We start from the raw sequence: 25000 nt of genomic DNA, 5'->3' as shown, positions 1-25000 counted from the left end.
CTATATTTTTTTTTTTTTTCATTTTATGTTTTATAGAAAGTGCAGAACAGCTGGATACACATCTGTACATTATTTTAGATTTGAAAATTTTCTTTTTGACCTTTTTGCGTATTTATTTAAGGCGAATTTTTAAAGTTCTCAGCTACAAAATGTTTTCTGGGAGAGAAACGCTGAATAAATGCATCATGTTTTCAAACTCAAAAATAATCGCTTGAATAATCGCGAATTTCAACATTGACCAAAATAACGGTGATTCAGATTGTTTCCATGACGGAGCCGCCCCCGGCCTTACTGGAGACGGAGGTGTACAGGGCGAAGGCCTTCAGGCTGCTCAGCTCCTTGCCGCGGGTCTCCTCCACGCTGTCACAGAAGATGTTCTCCCAGGCGTAGAGCTTCAGCAGCTTGATGCCGCGCAGCAGCTCGTTGGTCTTCTTTAGACGCTCGCTGGAGTAGTCCTGGGGGGACGGAGTAGAACTGAAGGTCAGGCGCCACGCTGACAACGAGCAATAACAAGTAAAAGCCTGAGCTTGCTGTCACTAGATGATAATATGGAGCATGCAACATATTATTGTTGTAATGTAAGACATATATTGAAGTGTACTGCGATGGATTTAAGTCATAGGAGCCGGTTAAAGGTGGTCCCCGAGGGAGGGAGAGAGGGAACAACTGACTGTTAGACTCATTCGGGCGTAGCAGGATCCTTGACGTGTCCGTTGGTTTACACATGACCGTTTCGAGGGTGAAGATGTGACTACTACGGAGTGAACCCATTGGATGAAACCAGCGGTTGAAGCCCTCTGTATTTAATATTTTGAGGGTGGGAATTAAAAGGCAGCTCTGCGCTGCTCTACGGACATTAATGGTGTATCCTTAATAACTTTTTCATGAAATGAAGCTGGCAAACAGGAGCTTGCAAAATCCATAATATGGAGATATCTCATATTTCCTTTAGCTGACTCCTTTAGCTACTCAGCAGAACAGAGTAGGTATATTATGAAAAATAAATGTCATAATTAACTTTGAACTACGTTATTAAGGGTAATCAAAGTGTTTACTAAGCATACTAAGCAAGTCTATTGATTTCTATTCCTTTACACTCATTTAATGGATGGAGCTATTTGACCTCCTGGCTATGTATCCAAGTGGTTGGACACTTCTGTGGCGGGCCAGGCCTCTCACATCATGGCCACTGTGCCATAATGTATTTTTTTTAACGGTTGTAGATCCTCTTGTCACCTTAAACAAGGCTGTGCAACATTTTTTTTTAGCTACTCCAATTTGAATTGCCTGCTTTGACTGGTTTACAGCCTTCCTTGTAGATTGCATCGGATAAAACCGTCTGTCTGAGAATGGACCAATATCAATGAAACATAGTGCTCTCTTTCAGAGTCACAGACAAACAAACTCAGAGTGAAGGCCTGTGAGGAATCTGACATCTCAAACATTGTTCACTCCGTTTCAACATATCTTTCGTCAACATAGCTTAGATCGCCTGGGGTACTTCCTTGACAAAACCGCGAGCAGTACCTTGACTGTTTTGACATTATAATAAATATATAATTCACTGTGGACACCTCTATGACAAGTACACATAAAGACGGTGTGACTGCCTCACACGCGGTGTGTTGAACACCCACCGCTACAGGGCAGTTCACTCGGAGGGAACACAGACACCTGTGCTGTTGTGGTTGCTGCAGCTGGACTAATCAAAGCTATTATTCACAGGAGGGGACGCCAGGGCCCTCTGGCGACTGTCTGATTAGCATACAATGCGTGTGTGGGTAGCAGCACAAACATTACCCAGAACCAACTTTATTACCGAGTCGTGGATGTGATACAGATGACTTAATATTGACTGACACTGTTTGCCAAGTCGTCTAGCGTTGGCCCAGTGAAGCGAGCAGAGCTTCCTTAAATTGTGACCTTTGATAATGTGGTCATGTGATTCAGGATCCTAGGACGCTAAATCACACCTATTTTTATCTAACACCGCCTCAAACCACCATCAAAGGTTTCGGTTGCATAACTAATCATGCAACACTGTCACAACAAGCGATAAAAGAAAGCCTAAGCTTTCTGTCACTGGAGGATAAAATGAGCATGCAACATATTATTGTTGTAATGTAAGACATATATTGCAGTGAACTGCATTGGATTTAAATCATAGGAGTTGGTTAAAAAATAGACAACTGAGTTAGATGAGTAGTGAGTGAAATTAGTATTTAGTCAAATAAGTCAAACTAAGTAGGTAGAGAGAAGTTGCTGTGGATAGCCCCCCCTTGTGCCGAAGTAAGAGGTACTAATCCCAGACAGGACGTTTACGATGCACAATGAATGGAGGAGTATCGCTGACCAGAGTGCTCTTCTGGGCTTGGGAAAGTTTGGTGGCCACAAAGTACTGGACGGGAGCCAACACGGCGATGACCGTGGCACCGATCAACGCACTGATCCCCAAGAGGTAGTAGAGCAGGATCACGCCCACGATGATCTGAGGGAGAGAGACATCGAGACAGAGGGAGACAGAGGGAGACAGAGGGAGACAGAGGGAGACAGAGGGAGACAGAGGGAGACAGACAGACAGACAGACAGACAGACAGAGAGAGACAGAGAGAGAGAGAGAGAGAGAGAGAGAGAGAGAGAGAGAGAGAGAGAGAGAGAGAGAGAGAGAGAGAGAGAGAGAGAGAGAGAGAGAGAGAGAGAGAGAGGGGTTACAAAATGAATAGGAAATAAAGGACAGCTGATAGAAGTTTCTCTGTGCAGTATATAGGGGATTATTATTATAATCTTTTGGCATGAGTTCAGTAACCCAGACACAGAAGTGGTCCTTTCAGTATCTCAAAGTGGTTTTGACATCTTGTCGGCTGTCCAGAAGACGCATGAATATGGTGTAGTGACAGCGTTGGAGTGCATACTGACACACACTCACACACACACACACACACACACACACACACACACACACACACACACACACACACACACACACACACACACACACACACACACACAAGCATTCGCACACACAGATAAACATGCACACGGATGCATGTCCACACACACACGGATGCACGCTCATGAACACACGTACACACACACACACACACACACCACACCGGTGGGACTTTTCACAAAAAATAGAGGCAGATTGTTTTGAGGGAACATAGATACTAAGGTGTCAGTGTGTGTGTGTGTGTGTGTGTGTCAGTGTGTGTGTGTGTGTGTGTGTGTGTGTGTGTGTGTGTGTGTGTGTGTGTGTGTGTGTGTGTGTTTGTGCCTGTGTGCGTGTATGTGTGGAAAATAAAGTGCTTTACGGTTATGATATGCTCTTTAAGACCAAACAGAACTGAACATTCCAGGTCCAATACCTCAGTATATTGCCCTATCAAGCCCTCATACAACACCTTCCATCAGAGCTGCAGCCCCCAAAGGCCCCTGGGGAGACACGGCCACAAACAGTGAAGGGGACAACAGGGCTGTACACAGAGAGCATACTAATGCCACCCCATTCTGACGCACGCCAACAGCCCTGAGACACACTCCACATAGCAGGAAGTGACAGGCTTCCTGAAGGTGAGATCCTCGGGGAGAACACACTGAGACGGGGCCCAAGGCAGACACGGTGATACTGACAGAATGACTCTCCGTCTCCCGTTCTGTACTCCTTGTTTCATGGGATGGAGTGACTCTGATCGCTGACGTGTTGAAATACTAGAGCTCGCTGACCGAGATTGAATGTCACCATGTCTTAGCAAACAGGCAGCAAACAGCTGCTTAGTGAAGGGCTGATGGGCTTCTCTATGTGGATGACAATCTGTTTCAAGGACTTGTGATTTTGATATGTATAAAAGGCTCTGCAAGGCCAGATAGGTTTATTCCTGAGTGAACCTTAAATACGTTGTGCTGCTTTGTGAAGACTCCCGACAAAACATGCAGGCAGTTGATGAAATGCAATAAACCATATTATATCTCCGAGCTTCAAGAGGCAAGAGGGAGTCAGAGGTCGTTAAGTTCCATTCAGGAGATGCATCACACCGGTGTAAAGAAAACAAAGCTACCTTGTTAAGTGTGCATCGGTCTAACACTGACGATGACGAAGAACACAATAATGATGATAATGGTTTAAGGAGATGAGGATGAGGACACTATTCTTATTCTATACTCAAGCGTCTTAGGGTACCATATTAAGCGCTATATAAATTTCATTTATTATTATTATTATTACTATGCTGGTCCGAAATACAAACCCCAACAGAGAAAAGATCAAAAGATAAAGACACACACACAGACGCACACACAATTATACAACCCCATCCATCTTATGTGTGTGACTTATTGAGCTTATCATGTGTTTCCCGGAGTGAGATGAAAGTCTGCCACACCGGACATGATTTATGAATGAGGATTGCATTCTCCTCTCTTCCCAGGACCGCCCAAGGGGAATAGGTTTGCGGTGTGAAAGGAAGAAAATACGTGTGAAGCATATAATGCATTCTGACTCCGTGAGAAAACAAACGTGACGCATGTCCACACAAAACAGTATAGAGGAGCGTACATGCTGAATCCAATCGCATCGGTGGTGTGCTTGCTTCCTGAACCACTGTTGGTGTACGGCAACAAGACAAGCGACCAGCAGTTATTGGATGAGTGAATTTCTCACCCATTTTATTCTCCAAAGTGACAACCATTAATACACATTCACACACCGACGACAGATTCAACCATGCAAGGTGACAGCTCAGTCGGAAGCAGTTAGGAGAAAGGTGTCTCTCTCAGGAACAACTCAACACCTCAGCCGGGGATCGAACTAACAACCTACCGGTTACAACCGGCTCTACCTCCTGAGCAACTGCAGAAGCACATCTTAACACATCACACCAACAGACCCCAGCGTGACGCTCAATGGTGGACGGTTTCTCCCAGGAGAGCTGACTTTGCGAGTGGATCGCTGGAGAACGTCTTGGCGGACCTTCAGAGTCCACCTTTGGCCCGGGTGTTGGGCTCACCTGGAAGGGCATGGCCCACAGGTTGGGGCAGAGGAAGAAGAACCACATGAGCTGGTTGGTGTCGATGGCCACCAGGCTGCAGATCTGGGCCACGGTGAGCTCCCCCATGGACATGTTGGAGGTGCACAGGCGCAAGATCTTGTTGTAGATCTTGGTCTGAGGGGGGGGGAGAGAGAGAGAGAGAGGGACGCGTTAGCGTTCAGCTTGAGATGCATAGACAGTAGCGCGTCCAGTCCAGTGTTACAGAACAGCACTGGAGCGGCAGCAGACCACGAAGCTCAGCCTTCGCAGAGCGGTGCGGAGAATCATAACTCACATTTACACGCATTGTAGTTATTGGCCTTATTAAGTCAGGGATGGCCGAGATGTGCCCAGACAACCCTATTTAGGGGTGGATCATTGAGTAAGCTTGTCTGTTTTGGCAGGATCCCGTACAAGGTTTCATCTGTGATATTGTTAAACTCGTTTTCTTCCCCTGCCCCATGGGCCGTACTCCAGGGGGTGGAAGTAGGTCTCAATATTTGCTGAGTACATGGAAACAGGAACGCTTATTTAATGTGGCTACCAGAAAAAAGCTTGCTTTGTAGTTTAATCCAGTCCTGAACACATCGATTTAATGAGTCTTGAGAACTTTGTAAGCAAAAAAAAAAAGAAAAGAAAAAAGTATGCACTTATAAGGGAAATGCCATACAATGAGTCTATGTTATATGAGTAAACTTACGCGCTTTGAAAGCAAAAAGCAAACCAATACCCAAATCAAATGCACTACCCAAATAGGGGCAATGCCATATTTGGGCAGTGCCATATAAGGGCAATACTTCCGCGCCTTCCCGCAGCCTCACAGCACCTGTATGGCCCCTCGCAGGTTGATGCCGGTCTCGATGGCCACGTAGTAGGAGGCCTGGAGGAAGGTCCTCTGGAGGAGCAGGGCAGAGAACAGCAGCACGGCCAGAACATAGGCGTTCTCCAGGAACTCCTGGGACGAGATGAAGTGGATCCCCATGTGGCTCATCTAATGGTAGAGAGACAGAGAGAGAGGGGGGAGAGAGAGGGAGAGAGGGGGAGAGAGAGGGAGAGAGGGGGAGAGAGAGAGAGAGAGGGGGAGAGAGAGAGAGAGGGAGAGAGAGAGAGAGAGAGAGAGAGAGAGAGAGAGAGAGAGAGAGAGAGAGAGAGAGAGAGAGAGAGAGAGAGAGAGAGAGAGAGAAAGAGAGAGAGCGAGAGAGCGAGAGAGCGAGAGCGAGAGAGAGAGAGAGAGAGAGAAAGAGAGAGAGAGAGCGAGAGCGAGAGAGAGAGAGAGAGAGAGAGAGAGAGGGACACGTAGAGAGAGGCATTTGTTGTTAAGTGGTAGGATAATACACAAAAAATGCTTACAATTATCTATAGAAGAGAGAGGGAGAGAGGGAGAGAGACTAGCTCAACTGGTAGAGCATGGTATTAACACCGTCATGGTTTGTGGTTGGAGTCCCACTGTGGCTAGCCAAGCTCAGAATATATTCCCTCTTACAGTACAGTCAGGGGTTTTGGATAAGAGAACACAGCGTGCACTATATTGGCCAGAGGAAGAAGAATGAGAGAAATATCACATTTTCTTCAAGTTGGAAGTCATTACTAAGTGATGTGTTAAGAAGCAGTTAGGGCAGTGAAGCTGAGGGTGTGTCTGAAAGAGGAGCAGGGTGAGGAGTGAGGGAGGCCAAATGACCCCCTGGGGAAGGGACGATTAATTTCACACCAGGTGATACATTATTCATCATCGCCACTGTAAGAATAGAGATGGTGTGATGAATTATTGATATTAAATCAATCGTAGCTTTATCCATGCAATTATTCATCTGCCTCTGAGTCAGTCAGTCAGTCAGTCAGTCAGTCAGTCAGACAGTCAGTCAGTCTATCTAATGATTCATTTATCTTTCTTTCTGTCTATCTATAACTCGATCAACCGCCAGTTCCCTGAAACAGATCTGTTTCATCCTTTTGATCCATTTGGTTTTTGTAAACCCTTCAAAGGACGGCACTCTGCTATAATTAAATGGGCCCCGACCTTCTCTTCAGAGGAGGAAAGAGCGCTGTACCGTTCCAACTTCAACTTTTGATAATCCGCTCCATCGCACAGCAACAAATAACGCAGGAGGCATTCCAATGCTCACTCAGTAGGCTGGCCCTGGTCCGGCCCGAACCCAGACACCCTGGGCACGGAGACGACAGCGCAGATCAAAACGCTCCTGAATATTCACCCTGCATGCTTCAGTTAGCACCCTGGCAACAGGACCCAGGCCGTGTCAAATGTCCCCAGAAGCAGGGCCTTGACCTCCCAGAGGTCGTGGGGGAAGCCTTGCACCTGACACGTCCTGTCGTGAGTTAAATAATAATAATAATAATACATTTAATTTAGAGGCGCCTTTCAAAACACCCAAGGTCACCTTACAGAGCATATAGTCATCATACATATTTAAAGAGTTGTGCAGTTCTGCGATAGGTACCTAGTTACCTCAGCCTGCTCATTCTGTTTGTCAGTCTGTCTGTCTGGCTGTCTGTCTGTCTGTCTGTCTGTCTGTCAGCCAGCGGTCGGTATAACTGCTGACACTGGCGCTGTTTTTAGTTCATCACATGATGAGGGATGATACCTTTAGACAAAGGGACTAAGAATAGGCATCCGTTTCATTTGAAGTCTGCCTTAACACTTCAGGCAATCAGAATACCGCGAACTCGACGTCAGTGTTCTGTCCAACTGAACAACTGTCGGATGCCAACTGACTGGCTCACTGGGTGGGAGGGGCTTGGGAGTGTCCATAGCAACAGAGACACGCCACCTGCAGTGGGTGGGAGGGGCTTGGGAGTGTCCATAGCAACAGAGACACGCCCCCTGCAGGACGTTCTTGTCAACAAAGAGATTAGGTACGGGAAGGCCGGCATTGTTCTTTTGTAGAATATATCTGTGCTAGGCTGTGATTTTGTTGAATGCATTATTTAAACCCCCCATTATTTAAAAAAAATCGATCAACATCGACTACCGATATGTCCAGAACGATTTAAGATCCATCTTGGATCCACCGAGCTAGCGTTAAAAACCAAGATGGCCGCTATGTGACTGAGGCACAGGGGGACGCGAATTTACGAATCCTACTCTGGCCACGCCAAGACCCGCCCTACTCTGTCTGTGATGGCCCGGGTTGCATGCAACTCAACCGGACGCTTTAGAACTCTTCCGTACCCTCGCTGTGAGCATTCGAGTGCATCACAAAATAACCCCTAACCCCTAACCCTAACTCTAACCCTAGCAGCTAATATCTAGTAGTCAAATCCATAGACAGTAGAATCAAAGACAGGGGTGACGTGTGGACGGACCAATCAGAAATAGAGAGGGGCGTGCCTTTTGGGGTTCTGGGCGTGGCCATAGTATGGTTGGTGGTTTGGCCAGCAGGGCGGCGCTCTCACCGTGGGCTGGATGGAGCGGTTGTCCTTGCTGACGTGGTGCACGATGCCCGAGATACAGAGCGGCCCGGCGAAGCCCAGCAGGTCGGCCAGGAAGCGGAAGGTGATGCTGAGGATCAGGGGCCGCCCGAAGGCCTTCCGCAGGGCCCTCCAGATCTGCTTGGGCCCCAGGGGGACGGAGCCCTCGGGCCTCTGGGGGGGGATGAACGAGGATGAAAGGATGGAAGGAGAACCAGGCGGAGTTAGGTTTCTGTTCCCTTCCTGTTCTGCAGCACCCCCTCCTTGGCCATCCTGGGGGGGGGGCTTTAAATGGGGGGTTACAACGCTGTCATTATTTAACACCACTGCCGTGTTCCATCGCTTTAACGTGGATGTCATCGTCTCATTACATACGCTTTGTTATTTTTTGTACTTTTTGAACATTTCCAGCGTGGCTGAGATTGATGATCAAAGAAACATCTGGACGGTCAAAGCAAAGTAAACAATCCCACAACCATGTGTATTCATGTGTTTCTGTTTGAGCATGTGTGTGTGTATGTGTGTGTGTGTGTGTGTGTGTGTGTGTGTGTGTGTGTGTGTGTGTGTGTGTGTGTGTGTGTGTGTGTGTCTGTTTGTTTGTGTGACAACAGATGTGACATTCAGCGTCTGCCCTCTGCTTCCGCTGCCAGCTCTTAGTTAACAAAACATTTATGAAGAGTGCTCCCTCGCGACCTCACACACACACACACACACACACACACACACACACACACACACACACACACACACACACACACACACACACACAAACACACACACACACAGCTGTGTGTGTGTCTAATAGTGGAGTTGAAACAACGTAAAGGTCTCAGGCGCCCCGACACTAACTTCCCATGATGTGCGAGGTCAAAGGTCGGGATGTGACGCACGGTTCACAGAGGGGCGGAGTCAACCGCTCAGCACTGTTGTGATTGGTGCTAAAACCCCCCCCCCAAGGCCGGCTGTCCCCCCCCAGCTACGAGCCCCTCTCCCCCAGGACTCGTCCATCTCTCTCATCCCTGCTGCCGGCCGGACGGAGGCCGTGCTTCGTTCACACCGGAATAGTCGGTGACGAATTAGTCACGGAACTCTGCGACCTTTGACCTGTTGGAAAACACTGACCCCGATGGACGGTGACCTCGGCCTTGACCCCTGGCACATGCAAGAGGACAGGCAGGCGGACAGGGACACAGACAGACAGACAGTCATACAGACAGACAGGAACAAAGACAGACAGGGAGACCAATAGATGTCCTCTCCTGATCCCTTTCCTTGACCTCGATGGAAAACTCGATGAGCACAAAGAAAGATGTCAAGGAGAACTCAAGGACTTAGGAAGAGCCAACTGTGAAGGTGAGAGAATCCGACTGCACCTACGCTGGGCCATAGGGATGGATTTGGACGTGGGTCGACCGTGGGAGAACTACAATGTTCCGGAGGGTACTAAAAGAGAATCTTAGATAGTTCGCTACCTAATTCTTACCGTGTTGTCTCGTGCAGGCTTTAAGAAGATTGAACAACCGGGGCGGAAATAAGACATTTATAAAGGCTATCAAACAAGAGAAACTAAATGATTGTCCCATTATGAATGACTACTCATGGTCATGGTGCTTTGAATCACAATTATTATAATTCTACGAAGTTAATATCGCCATGGTGATTTTTTTCGCTTAAGGACGAATGGTGGGTCAATTTAAACGAAGGATTTATGGGATGGCATTATCTCCTTCCATTCTTAAAGGATGTTCCAGTGTACAATATGCTAGAGGCGATATGAAAAGAAAGCGCTCAAAGCACCTATCCTTGGCATTTATCATAATAAATTGGAATAAATATAATTATAATTGAATTCTATAAGGACTGAATTCTTTCAGTCCTTATCACAGCTGCCAGGTCATTTCACTCAGTAAGGAACCTTCCCCGGCAAAAGAGACCGCAGCTTCTGTCTCAGTGTGTGAGGGAGGATGTGAGCTAGGGTTAATCCAGTCTGGTGCTCACACTGAAGCACTGACTGCGTGCAGCACCGTTACGTAATCACCTCCACCCCTGTGGTCTCTGGGAGATAAACATCCATGTTAATCCCCACATGACCATGTGAGCGGGCAGACATGGTCTGTTTAAGCCTGTTTTACAATTTGAGTTGTACCTATCCAAACAACAACAAAATAAACCCACACGCTGAAACAATGGTGTTTCCCATGTTAATACCAACCCATGCAGCGCGACATCAACGTTTAATCTGTGATCATGGGAAACCCTAGCCTGGGTACCCCCGCCCCCTCTGCCGCCGGTTTGAGTCCGCCCTGCAGAGGGGTGTGGAGAGGAGCGATACATTTCTTTCTGCTTCTAATACGTTTTTGCTGGGAGCCAATCGCCAAGCTGGCTTATCCCCATGGCGCGCTGTTGGCTGGTTTAACACAATGACGACAGGGAAGCGAAGGCAGGCAGCCAATCGCGTACAGAGTCATTTGAACCGTTGATCACGTCTCTTTTGCTGAAGAAAATGACAGCAGCCTCCCCAGACCAAGCTCAATCGTAGATTGAGCTTGGTCTGGGGAGGCGGCTGTCATTGTTTCCCTAGCCTGGCTAAACCCAGCCCCACAGAGCTTCCCTTCCTCCCCTTCGAGACCCCTCCTCTCAGAGCGACCCGACGGCGACGCAGGGCTCACCGCTCGCAGCGTCTGGGCCTGGAAGGCGCGGTGCAGCCTCAGGTAGTTGGTGAGGGCCCTCATGGCGATGGGCAGCTTGCCGATCACCTTGAGGTCGATGGGGCGGCGGTGGGCGGCGGTGATGAAGGTGTTCATCCACCAGTAGGTGGCCTTGGACAGCAGGTTGACGAAGGGCTGCAGGAAGCGCACGCCGAGGTCCTGCAGGTCCTCGGGGGGCTTCACCTCCGTGGGGTCGGCGTAGCACACGTAGCGCTGCACGGACCGGGGAGGAGGATCATGGGAAAAGAGGAGGGGGAGGTGAGCACGTCCATGGGGAAGATGTTGATTGTGGGAGAGGCAGAGCCCTCAGGGACGAGCTGGGGACACTTGATTGTGTATACATGCACGCACACACGGCACGTACGCACACACACACACACACACACACACACACATACAAACACACACAAAAAAACACAAACACCTACACACACAGACACGCACACACACCCACACACACATGTACATGTACACACACAAAGACAAACACATGCATGCACGTGCACATACACACAAATAAACACACACAGGCTCAAGCAAAGAAAGCATATTCATAGCTCGCTGTTACAATTTGGAGCTGAAAGAGACATCCGTAGAGGTAGTGATAATGATCATATTCTCTGCCAGATAAACAAGGCTCAGAATAGAAAAGTCTCTTAAATAAACCTTGAATACATGACTGTGTGCTTCATATCGCCAGACATCCTGATTACTTTCAATGGGTGTAAATTATAGCCTGCTGCCGGAATCTTCTGTGATTGCCAAGTCTGATGGCTTTATGAAAAGACTTAGGCCTTTTACATGTCTAGAACTTCATAGAAGTAATGGCGCGTTTCCAACGGAGGGTGCGGTTCGGTTCGGTTCGCAAAAGTGCAGCACGGTTCACGTTTCCACCGCCAAAAGTGGGCGTGACCCGGACTGAGCCGTACTCCTTTCGCACTCGCCTCCAGTACTCCTCCGTTGGGGTACTGACGCCTGAAAGGGTGCCGGCAAGTTCGAGCTACACACGCCCTCCGTCGATTTGTCGACAGAATTGTCACTACCGGGCGACATGGGGATAAAAACAAACAAACAGTACCCGTGGGGTATTATTCTGGACAACGGACATGTCGCGCAAAACTTTAGCTTGGGCGAACAAGGAGGTGGAGACGTTCCGAAACTGTTGCTGGACGACTTCCATGGTCGCTCTTGGTTTAGATTGAGCAGGCTACACTGTGTCGCGCTGCTATGACGTCACGATGTTTAGGTAGCTGCCGCGGTGATCGACATCCGGCCTACCATAAGGGTACTGTCGGCGGTGGCAACGCGACCTCGGAACTGAGCTGGGCTATACCGCCCCCTCCCTACTGGACTGAGGCGAACCGAACCGCACCCTCCGGTGGAAAAGCGCCATAATAGAGCTGTGAAGAAGGGAAAAACTTAGAAGAGGGAAGTCTAAATATAAGACGAGGGAAGAGACAAAAGAGAAAAAATAGCTGTGAAAAAGCACAATTTAAAAATTCTGCTATGTTTCCCATTGGTTCATAAAAAAATGTTGCCTCATATATAATACATAAATTAATATATCTGAACAAGTAAATGCTGTCAGGAGCAATGAGTAGAAAGTGCCTCTACTTCTTGTGTAAAATAGGTCAGTGTATTCTATAGACCCAGCCTCCGAGCACATTGCACAAAGGCTGTCAACTGATTTGATTTTGATTAAAACTGATAGATCATCTCAAGTGCATATTAATCTTGAGATAGACTTGCCCACATATGCCAATCAATGAAACTCATGGGTTGGAGTGATTTATACACGGGAAAAGGAATCTATTCCTTCCAATCACAGGCTAATCTAATCCCTGTATCGAGGCCATCCCATCATGTTTCTTTAGGTCTATTCACAGCATGAATAAGAGGTAAGCATTCACTTAATACCTGAATAAAGAATGATGCTGTTGATTATATGCCTTTATATAGTGTGGATTCCTCAGAGGTTACATTTATAAAAGGCTCCAGATAAAAAGGTCCAATGAAAAATACAATATACATATATTTAATTGAATCATGTTGGTCCATGGAGCATTGAAGAACAATATCGTGAGAAAAACATAAATTCCTCCCCACACACAGGCGGTAAATCACTCACACGCTACAACACAAAAATTGGAATCCCGATGATTCCACCCGTATTGTGTGACGGTGATGATTCGTGTGGTTGCGTGATATGATGTGACCGCTCATTGCAGTGTGACTGACCCTGCCCATGATGACTTTGACCTCTACGGCCAGCAGCAGGCCGTACAGCAGCATCAGCAGCCCGGCGATGCAGTAGCGCAGCTGGCGAGGACCGATGCCGTGCTCCGTGTACTTGGCGAACTTGATGGTCTTCATGATGAACGCCAGCAGCCAGTAGATCAGGAGGGCTGGGGAGACACGCAGGGCACCTCAGACACGTAGGGCACCTCAGACACGTAGGGCACCTCAGACACGTAGGGCACCTCAGACACGTAGGGCACCTCAGACACGCAGGGCACCTCAGACACGTAGGGCACCTCAGACACGTAGGGCACCTCAGACACGTAGGGCACCTCAGACACGCAGGGCACCTCAGACACGCAGGGCACCTCAGACACGTAGGGCACCTCAGACACGTAGGGCACCTCAGGCACGTAGGGCACCTCAGACACGTAGGGCACCTCAGACACGTAGGGCACCTCAGACACGCAGGGCACCTCAGACACGTAGGGCACCTTAGACACGTAGGGCACCTCAGACACGTAGGGCACCTCAGACACGTAGGGCACCTCAGACACGTACAGGAGGGGCGGAGCACACACACACACACACACACACACACACACACACACACACACACACACACACACACACACAGACACACACACACACACACACACACGCACACAGACACACTTAGACACACACACTCACACATACACACACACACACACACACACTCACACAAGCACAAACACACACACACACACACACTCACACACACACAGACTTAGACACACACACACATACAGAGACACACACACATACAGACACACACACACATACAGACACATACAGACACACACACACACACAAAGACAGAAACACACACACTCACACGCGCACACACACACACATACAGACACACACACACACACATACAAACACACACACACACACACACACATACAAACACTTAGACACTCACACACTCACACAAGCACAAACACACACGCCCACACACACCACACCAAACGTTTTCTTATATAATTAATAATAATAATGTAATTCTTCAAGATAATTATTATATTTATCATTATAATTTACAAATAAAATTAACTTTTTTATGCATCTCTTATCATTATATAGATTGACAGTTTATAAATATTATCACCGAGTTGGAATCAAGTGGATTATCAGGGGATATATCCACGACAAACACATACTGGTGATGTTGCCATTCCGAATAGGACTGAATGTTCAGCTACATTTTGTTATCATCAGTATATTTACTCTTAGCCAGCTGTGGAATTATTAAAGGAGAGCCTGAAAGAAGGAAAGAGGGGGAGTGAGAACACGGTGCAAAGGATTTGAGACTGGCTGTTTCTCTGAGTCATTAAACTGATGTCTTTATATGTGAGCCTCTCCCATAAGAACAAGGGGTGGATGGCATTACACTGTCCATTTTACTGAACTCGGGTGACTCACGTCCACTAAAGACCTTGAAATCCCCATCCCACGTCCAAATGAATGAAGGGATTTGTTTCTATTCAGTGTCCTGCACAAGGACGATCGTGGAGGGATTTTTTTATCGTATTATTTATTTTATATTCAGATTTATGATGTACAAACAAATGATCAGAGGCTATTAAAGAAGTGATCATGAACGGATGCTCATCCAGTTGTCCAGACGCATTCGTCATCGTGTTCTAAACATGCAGAGGGAGCATGGCCTTCTTACAATGCCTTCTTCTCAAACGGAGAAGAAGGCATTGTTTGCCTTGACCTGATGCAATTTCATGTAGGAACACGATTGGTCCAAAGTCAATCAGCACCACAGAGCCTAAATCAAATGAGCCAACTCATCTGTGAATGTAAACATTGGCAGAACTGAGGTCCACCTAAAATATCAGTGAATCCCTCATAACATTTCAATGGCCTGGAATTAATAACTAGTGATAAGGTGATTTAAATGTGTCCTTCCATCAGGCCTCTCGACCCCTATGCGCTTCATTATGTCTTCATTACATCAATATAAATGCGGACAAATAACATAAAGTCAGCTTTTTTTGGAAGCTAGACCGATATCTGCTTAATGCTAGTGAACCCATACTCTGTACTCCTTTGACCACACGCTTTAATGGAAAGGGAGAGACAACTACACATATGATATGAGGATTGTGGCAGCTGCTCCTGCCACCCGTTCCCTAGACGTCTCTGATGGGTTCCTCTGGCACCAGGACACACGGGATGTGGAGTCCACATCATTTAGAGAGTGGGCAACATTTCCGAGCAGGTGGTGAATGCTGACATGTCACAGATCTCCCTGAGAGTGTGTGGGTGTGTGTGTGTGTGTGTGTGTGTGTGTGTGTGTGTGTGTGTGTGTGTGTGTGTGTGTCGGTGGGTGTGTGTGTCGGTGGGTGTGTGTGTCGGTGGGTGGGGACGGCTACTTCATCCCGTGTGCCTTGATTACTAAATGTGCAACAGATGTGCAGCCTCAGAGAACAATGAGTCTGACTCTGTGCCAGATGTGAGGCTGCTTAGGCCGAGTGTCAATCACACACAGACGCTCACACACAGAAATCGTTCCCTATCACGGATATAGTGCACTATACAGGGTGCTCGCCATTTTGTAGCGGTGTTCGAATTCTCAGTGGTTGAAGTAAAGTACCCCAAATTTGAGTGTACATACGGTGTTAGCTACATGTTACTCCCGTATACCACAATGCAATGCGGTCGTGTTTTTCCGGAGCAGAAGAAGAAGCTGAATAACCGCGAAAATGAATACATTTAATGATGGAGTCTCCGGCTTTCGTTTAGAAATGTCAACAATTTAACAAAGAAAATGTAACATTCAAAATAAATTAAAAAAAACCTTGAACAAGGAAATGTAACATTCAACATCTATACATCCTCCGGCTTTCCTCGTGAATGCCCGGTTTGTTTACATGATGTGGGCGCGTCTGTCTACGTCACACAAATACCCGGCGCATTTACTGACGCAAATGATGTTTAGAAATGTTCAGCGTAGTGTCCGAATTCTCGTTTGTTCGTTCCCTATAGTGCACTATATCACGAACACTATATAGGGAACAGTGAGTGAGTGATTGGGGAACGATTTTGCACACAGCTCTTGATAGTATATGATAGCTATCTCGATGGTTCTCATCCTAAAGAGAGGGAGAGAACGGTATGGGGGGTGAGGAAGAGGAGCAGCAGCACTGCTGTGTGTGTGTGTGTGTGTGTGTGTGTGTGTGTGTGTGTGTGTGTGTGTGTGTGTGTGTGTGTGTGTGTGTGTGTGTGTGTGTGTGTGTGTGTGTGTGTGTGTGTGTGTGTGTGTGTGTGTGTGTGTGTACCTAGCAGGAGCTTGGGGAAGTTGGAGGTCTCGATGTTGTGGTAGTACACGATGGAGGTGATGGCGGCCATGAAGGCCAGCCCCGCGGGCATGTAGAGGTGGAGGTGGTGGGAGCTGCTGAACCTGAGAACACAACACCACCCGTCAGGACACAACACAACACAATACGACACAACGCAACACAATCTGACCCGTCAGGACACAACACAACACGATACGATCCACAATGACACAACACAACACAATACGATCCACAATGATACAACAGAACACAACACAATACGACCCATCAAGACCACAACACAACACAGCACATCACAGAGGGGACGCACACCTCCATGGATGGGCACCATGGGAACTTTACATTTGCACATAGCACTCAAAAATATGCGCACAGTTAACATTTGTACACTTGTACATACGTACAAACATACCAACATACAAACTAACACAAACACATATACTGTATACAACTCACACTAAAACATACACAAACCCATCTAAAGCACCAGGCCCACACACCCACACACACACACACACACACACACACACACACACACACACACACACACACACTGTGTGTGTACTTTAAGTCAAGTCCACCCACACACTCAGTGTGTTCATAAAGATCAGGACCACCCTCCTTTAGCACCTGGGGGTACTATAACCAACCCATTTAATGCCTGGTGTACAGCCGATTAAGTGCTCAACATTCGCTCTAATTTGCCCACCTAAGCCATTGTGCGCTCCACAGTCTACTGGGAACAAAGTGCAGGCTACTCCATTGTCAGCTACGATTGGAGGAGATGTCACAACGTTTATAAAAATAGCCCCACTGAGCAGACAGAGAAAGAGAGAGAGAGAGAGAGAGAGAGAGAGAGAGAGAGAGAGAGAGAGAGAGAGAGAGAGAGAGAGAGAGGGGAGAGAGACAGAGAGAGAGAGAGAGAGAGAGAGAGAGAGAGAGAGAGAGAGAGAGATAGAAAGGGGGAGAGAGAGAGAGAGAGAGAGAGAGAGAGAGAGAGAGAGAGAGAGAGAGAGAGAGAGAGAGAGAGAGAGAGAGAGAGAGAGGGAGAGAGGGGGAGAGAGAGAGAGAGAGAGACAGAGAGAGAGAGAGAGTAAGAGGGAGGGAGAGAGAGAGAGAGAGAGAGAGAGAGAGAGAGAGAGAGAGAGAGAGAGAGAGAGAGAGAGAGAGAGAGAGGGAGAGAGAGAGAGAGAGAGAGACAGAGAGAGAGAGAGAGAGTAAGAGGGAGGGAGAGAGAGAGAGAGGGAGGGAGAGAGAGAGAGAGAGAAAGAGAGAGAGAGAGAGAGAGAAGAGAGAGGGAGTGGGAAGAGAGAGAGAGAGGAAGGCAGACAGAGCAGGCAGAGAGTGCGACAGATAGAGAGGGAGGGAGACAGATAGAGAGGGAGGGAGAGATACAGAGAGGGAGGGAGAGAGCAAGAGAGAGGTCGAGAGAAAGAGAGAGAGGGAGATACATAAACAGATGGGGAAAGAGAATATAAATTAAATGTCACGTGCCTGTATATACTGATGAAAACCTTTCCCACAGAATCGGGTCCCTCTGATCAGATCGGGTTATACTCACTATCCGCTCAAGTCAATCGAGCAGAAGCGAAAGAGCCAGCTCACCCATCGGAGACGATGCCCTCGGCCACCTCACACACCAGGACGAAGAGCAGCACGAAGGTCAGCAGCCAGCGCAGGTTGTGACCGGGGAAGTGCAGCCAGGTGCTGTGGTGGATGTGGACCTTGGAGCTCTGGCTTCCCCAGCCTGTCGGGATGGAGGAACAGCAACACAGACCGGAGCCTCAGAGGCATGCAGACCCAGGTGTCCAGGCTTACCCCACTGTACAATCCACACCTCTCCACCGTGCAAGGCTGAGCGGAGAATGAAATCGTAATGAGGGACGTCCACAACATATGCTTATGTTGAGGGGTCACTGTAGTCTCCGGGACTGTGTGTTCAGGCTTGAGGGCCAGCATGCACACATTATAGTAAATAAAGCAGAAGAGATGGGCCGACAGGGTTCGTCTCTCTATATTTAGAGGCTCATGAAACATGTATTATCCTCGATAGAAAAACCCTAGAAACAGCTGTGCTCCCTACCCTGACCTGAACTCACACAGCTCATAAATTAGCAAACTAGCTACAAGCTAACACTCTTCTGTTGCGTCCCTCCATATCCATTATCTCAAGAACATCATATTTCCCATGTTTGGTAAAAAGGTGAGGATAGTGTGACGCAGTTATTGAAGTGATAGATATACTTTCATATCCCTGCCAGCTAAATGATAAAGATATCACTGCACGCACATGCACACACACACACACACATAAACAAACTCACAATCTCTCTCTCTCTCTCTCTCTCTCTCCCTCTCTCCCTCTCTCCCTCTCTCCCTCTCTCCCTCTCTCTCTCTCTCTCTCTCTCTCTCTCTCTCTCTCTCTCGCTCTCTCTCGCTCTCTCTCTCGCTCTCTCTCGCTCTCTCTCGCTCTCTCTCTCTCTCTCTCTCTCTCTCTCTCTCAGCCATGGAGGAGTGCAATGTATTATGGTTGTGGAATATTGAAAATAGTTTTTGTTGTCTCAGTAACCTCTAGTGTCTATGAAAGATATAAATCCTCCTTGAGCTCTGATATTAATAAATTCCCATTTTCCTCTCCCTTCCCTTTCTCTTGGAGAACAAAGCCATACTGTACTGTAATCTCTAAAGACCAGTGGTTCTGATCTGTTGTTAGTGCAATAGCCTATCAGTAAAGCCCGGTGGCGTGTTGCTTAAGCAAGAGCTAACTGAATGGTTTTGTTTGGGTTTCTTGCTTGAGGTTAAGTAAACCATTCACACAGTCTGACTTGTGACAAATGTGTCGAGGAAGGCACTGTCAAAAGTACATGACAAAAGTACAACATCCACAGAGAGCATCTAAAAATATATGCCTTAGCTGCTATCTGCTGCATTTCTGCCATTTTGGACTAATGGCATGGCTTTGGACCCATCAGGCCAATCATAGCACCATCATTTGGGTTTGTCTGAGTGCGGGAGCAGAACAAAGGATGTGATGTTAAACAGTACATTTAAGGCACACATGCCCAGAGTCACAATCACGCATATTCTTAATGGAAATTAAGAGACGGATGTGACTGCATCTTTAGAATACAGATGTGACCACATTCCTAGAATACAGATGTGACTACATCACTAGAAGAGAGACAGATGAGATGTGACTACATTACTAGAATACAGATGTGACTACATAACAAGAAGAGAGACAGATGTGACTATATCACTAGAATACAGATGTGACTACATCACTAAAAGAGCTGTGACTACATCACCAGAGGAGACAGATGTGACTACATCACTAGAATACAGATTTGACTACATCACCTGAAGAGAGACAGATGTGGCTACATCACTAAAATAAAGATTTGTGACTACATCACTAAAAGAGCTGTGACTACATCACCAGAAGAGACAGATGTGACTACATCACTAGAATACAGATGTGACTATATCACCAGAATACAGATGTGACTACATCACTAGAAGAGAGAAAGATGTGACTACATCACTAGAATACAGATGTAACCATATTCCTAGAATAGAACTGTAGCTACATCACCAGAAGAGTGACAGATGTGACTACATCCCTAGAATACAGATGTGACTACATCACTAGAATACAGATGTGACTACATCACCAGAAAAGAGACAGATGTGACTACATCTCTCGAAGCCAGATGTGATTACATAACTAAGAGACAGATGTAACTACATCACTTAGAAACAGATCAGTCCTATGCTCCGAATAAGAAGAGCAACAGACAGCCTCTGGTTTAAACACACTTTCAATGACTAGACAGGAGGTCAAAGAAAGTCAGGTCAGAAACAGGTGCACTCAGATGCTGGGATTCTGCAGCTAGTTAGTCCTTCACAGATGTCAAAGGTGTACACCACGGGGATGAGGACATACCATCATGAGGTTATATTGGTAGAATGCTGCGATCAGACGAGCAATAGAGTACATTATATTTGAAATCAATGCATGCCCTTCATGCATCACTCATTCACTTATTATGTATGTATATATATATATATATATATATATATACATTTATATTGTTACATCATTTTACAGCTTTAGAAGTAGACACTGGCATTGTAATCTTGATTATCTGGGGTAAACGACAAGCCCACACATTCGTACTGATGCGAGGCATCCAGCTCTACTTTTAACCAATAGATACAGAAACATTTGTACGTTTGTGTATGTGTGTGTGTTTGAGTGTGTAAACTTATTCACACTCCCCTGAACCCCCATCGCAGGCACACTCACCGATGAAGAGGATGGGGAAGGTGATGAAGAGGACGAAGACGTGAGGCACCACATTGAGCGCGTCCAGGAAGCAGCCGTTGTTCAGGACACCTCCGTCCACGTTGTACGCAAACGAGTTGTTCTCGACCCCGCAGAACGCCAAGGACATGTTGGAGCCAGGACTCTGCGGGCGGGCGGGAAGCCGGCCGGCAGGAGAGGAGAGACAGGGAGACAGACGGGAGAGATCTCAGAGCATGTCGTTACTCTCTACAGCCTCAGAGAGCACGGCACTCCTACGGCATCTCCTTCAAGTTTTAAAAAAGCCCCAGCCTCTTTGTTACATCCTCCAGAGCTGCGGTGCGCAGAGAGCTGGAGCCGGAGGCACGGGAGCGGAGAAAGGGGTTAAGGAGAGGCACAGAGTCCCAGTTCGGTGCGCTTTAACTGTGAAGTCCTGTGCAGGAGCCTTGCCTTGGCGGCTTAGTAATGCCCGCTCCCGCGCGGATCCTTGCAGCCGGCAGCGGCAAAAACGGTTTAGAAGATAAAAGACAAAGCCTGATCGTATGCAACGCTGCACAGCCCTACTTGGAACGCACCGGAGTCTCCTTCTGTGGCCACACGCGCATGCATGCACCCATGCTAAGCTCGCTCTGTCTCTCTCTCTGTCTATCTTTCGCTCGCTCGCTCGCTCTCTCTCTCTCTCTCTCTCACGCTGTCTATCGCTCAGATGCGCTCAGTAATCTTACTCTCTCACACACACATGCACAGGCAAGAGCACACGCCGGCACAAATCGCACAGCATCGGCAGGCTTCTGCAGTGCACCTGCTATTCCTGTCTTGTGTGGCAGTATCCAGAGTCCGACCTTGGAAGACGACAGCACACGGAGGCTGAATGAGAGAGGAAGGACGGAAGGTAGAGAGGGGAGGGGGCAAGAGATTAATGAATGACTGAGACCGAGGGGGGGAGAGAGAGAGGGAGAGAGAGGGAGGGAGAAACAAGGAGAGTGAGACGGACCGAGAGAGATACAGAGAGTGAGAGAGAGCGGGAGAGAACGGGAGAGAGAGTGAGGAAGCACGGGAGAGAGAATGAGAGAGTGCGGGAGACAGAGTGAGAGAGAGCAGGAGAGAGCGAGAGTAAGAGAGAAAGAGGGAGAGAGAGAGGAAATACAACAGCAGTTCAAACGTCATGTGAAGCAAAGCCCAGCTCTCTAGATCCCAAACCATAAACAAGAATTACATAACTATGTTTTCCCATTCACTCATCACATTTTCCCACAATTCAATTCAGGATATGCAGGAAATGCACACTACTTGCTGGATTACTTTGGTAGCACGAACAGAAACCTGTGAGCACTAAATATTTATGACGCTATAGAAAGAAGGCAGAATTTACATTTTTGTCTTTGGAAAAAGAAAATGTATCTGCAGTAACCCATGAAGGAAGTGACAATATACCCTGAGACCTCAGGGTCAGCATGACCTCTTAAGACCCCGATTTCATCGACTTCCTGTGAAAATAAAGCAGCGCAGTGTGGTGGTATAGGGTTAAGGAGTTGAGTTCACTGCCGTGTTACGATGACCAATGCTGGCCTCAGCTCATGCAACAATGCAGACCCATAAATCACAGACAGCCAAAGTTCAAAAGGCGGCAGGGCACTGAACAGAAAGTATAAATAATAATATGAAGTGAATAACGAGATACACGGACAGATGTGTGCTCACTGTAATTCAGCTCAAGTTTCACAAGAAATATATTTCAGTATACAATTCGATGGATGAATAGAAAATACCACCCCTCTTTTAGAGCAGACACCCGATATCACGGCGCAGGTTTACGGATGTGGTCGCCAGTACGCAGCGGACATGGGAAGCTGTATGCAGGGGTCACGCAGATGTACTGAGGAATGACACGGGGTGAGCGCTTTGACGCCACTCTATCTTTACACCACCAACCCGACACCCCAGGAGCAGCACAAACACACACACACGCACACACACACTCGCGGCCCCACTGACTTCCTGTCCCACGGAGGACACGCTACTACGTGGGACGGCCTGGGAATCTATACGGGCCCCGTGATGACACCGTGACATCGTTCCCCCCCCCCCCAGAGCAGTGGTGAGATAACACGGCCCGATCATCGCATGACAAATGGGGCCCATGTTATGTGGGACATAAACGCAAATAACGCTGACTCCTGTTCTATTTGAGTGTAACGCAAAGCACTTACAGTCACCGGGCAGATTGATGGGTTCAGCAAGCATGCGTATAGAGATCGCAATAAGTCATTTGTGTGGGGTTGCTGAGAAAAGCCCACATTATACATTGTGTTATTTATTGTTCCTGTTTGGTCCTTATCAGCAGTAGCCACAGTGGCTCGCTGGTGAGATGCCCCAGGGCTGAGAGTGATAAAGAGAGAGGGGGGGGGGAAGAGAGGTCAGGAGGATACAGAAAGGGAGAGAGAAATGTGCAGTCATGGGAAATCCAGCATAAGGTTGAAATTGAACTGTTGAATGAGAACCCACAATCTTTTCCGATTGCTATTCATAGTCAGCCAACATCATAGGATGTCAAAAAGTGATTATTTTAAAGGACTAATACATATCATTCATTCATATGAACGATAATTGTAGCATGTATCAAAGGTGATTCTATTACATAAAAAAAGCAGTAAGTGTGTGCACATGCAACAATATGTGTGTGTGTGTGTGTGTGTGTGTGTGTGTGTGTGTGTGTGTGTGTGTGTGTGTGTGTGTGTGTGTGTGTGTGTGTGTGTGTGTGTGTGTGTGTGTGTGTGTGTTTGCTTGTGTGAGTGCGCTTGCGTGCCTGTGAGTGGGTGTGTGGATATATGAGTATTTAAGTGTTCAGAAAGTTCTGTTGGAGAATTCCGTATGGTTAAAGTTGAGGAATCTTGAATCATGGCTATGATAAAATAAATTCTAGGCCTATATATATTTATACAACAGTTAGTAATTTGATTGGACTAGAGGCAAAATAAATGTACACTACATGAGTGGTAGAGTATAACAGCACTAACCCTAACCCTTTTAACTATACATGAATCAGTCCGCTTTACAGGTGTTATCATAACCGTTAATGTTATAACGGTCTTTATGTAGCTTAGATTAAGGCAAACTTTGCACCGCAAAGATGAACGTATTTCCAGACATAACATTTGAGTTGACTTACGAACGGTTGTCAGAAGAGGACGAAGGGAACGTAACGTAAAGTGTATGTGTTGCTTGGTAACAGTTCAGTCCCAGTCCAGTTGCGGATTTAAACAGCAATCCATCTCGTTGCTTAACATACGTGTGTGTGCGTGCGCGTGCGTGTGCGTGTTAGCAGCAAGGGTCACCTACGGGTCATGATTACACCACACGAAAACTGTTTTTAGGGGGATGTCTGACTGCGCACAAAATACTAATTATTAATCATCTAACAGACAAAAAGTTACTCTCCGTCAAGACAACATTCATTAAGGTTCTCGCACACCCCTACTCACATTTACACCCCTGACCTGCCTAGTCACATCCACAAGTAGGCCCACTTACCGGTTTGTAATGGGAGATCATGGTGTATCAACGGTGACTGTTGGCTCCATAGAGCTCTTCCATGTTTTCAAAATCATCAAACAAAAAACGACAAGCACCAGATTATGTAATGCGATGGAACGTTTGAGTCGTGCTAACAGGCCCGTTAATATGTAGGCTGCACGCAGGCGAAAAAAATAATTTGTCAAAGTGCAGGTGACCTCGTGACTCCGCGACGTATTCTGTTTACAGCGTCCATCACGTACGCAAACAGCCGGGCTGTGTTGTTCCTGTCATCCGGTCTCCTCTGGAGTGCTGTCCGAGGTGCTGAACCCGGGATCCGCCTGATAGTGTGAAAGAAAGTCATCGACCTAACCCCACCTCCTACTCCTTTGAACCCAGTGATGGCTTGTGTTGTGTGACCGCAGTCAC

The 25000-nt window shown here is 47.3% G+C and overlaps 1 protein-coding gene across 3 annotated transcripts in view; it reads right to left on the bottom strand.

The window, feature by feature from the left end:
• Positions 1-24811, bottom strand: part of LOC130388668 (ATP-binding cassette sub-family C member 8-like) — a 66907-nt gene extending 42096 nt beyond the window's left edge. Inside the window, exons 1-12 of one of the 3 annotated variants that reach the window (XM_056598128.1) lie at positions 24590-24811; positions 21861-21925; positions 21062-21224; positions 18358-18499; positions 16732-16853; positions 13397-13563; positions 11120-11371; positions 8436-8624; positions 5851-6015; positions 5004-5159; positions 2354-2488; positions 293-455 (exon numbers count right to left, since the gene is read on the bottom strand). In XM_056598128.1, the coding sequence (XP_056454103.1) occupies positions 293-455; positions 2354-2488; positions 5004-5159; positions 5851-6015; positions 8436-8624; positions 11120-11371; positions 13397-13563; positions 16732-16853; positions 18358-18499; positions 21062-21209 (1639 nt within the window). In that variant the 5' untranslated portion in view covers positions 21210-21224; positions 21861-21925; positions 24590-24811. Of the gene's footprint in view, positions 1-292; positions 456-2353; positions 2489-5003; positions 5160-5850; positions 6016-8435; positions 8625-11119; positions 11372-13396; positions 13564-16731; positions 16854-18357; positions 18500-21061; positions 21225-21860; positions 21940-24589 lie in introns of those variants that run through there. The other 2 variants (XM_056598126.1, XM_056598129.1) reach the window with 2 other exon arrangements.
• Between the last annotated feature and the right edge of the window lie 189 nt (positions 24812-25000).

This window comes from Gadus chalcogrammus, chromosome 9, assembly GCF_026213295.1.
Source record: "Gadus chalcogrammus isolate NIFS_2021 chromosome 9, NIFS_Gcha_1.0, whole genome shotgun sequence".
In the NCBI taxonomy this organism is placed as follows: domain Eukaryota; kingdom Metazoa; phylum Chordata; class Actinopteri; order Gadiformes; family Gadidae; genus Gadus; species Gadus chalcogrammus.
The sequence above is the reverse complement of the archived record's forward strand: the minus strand, read 5'-3'. Positions and strand labels throughout refer to the sequence as shown.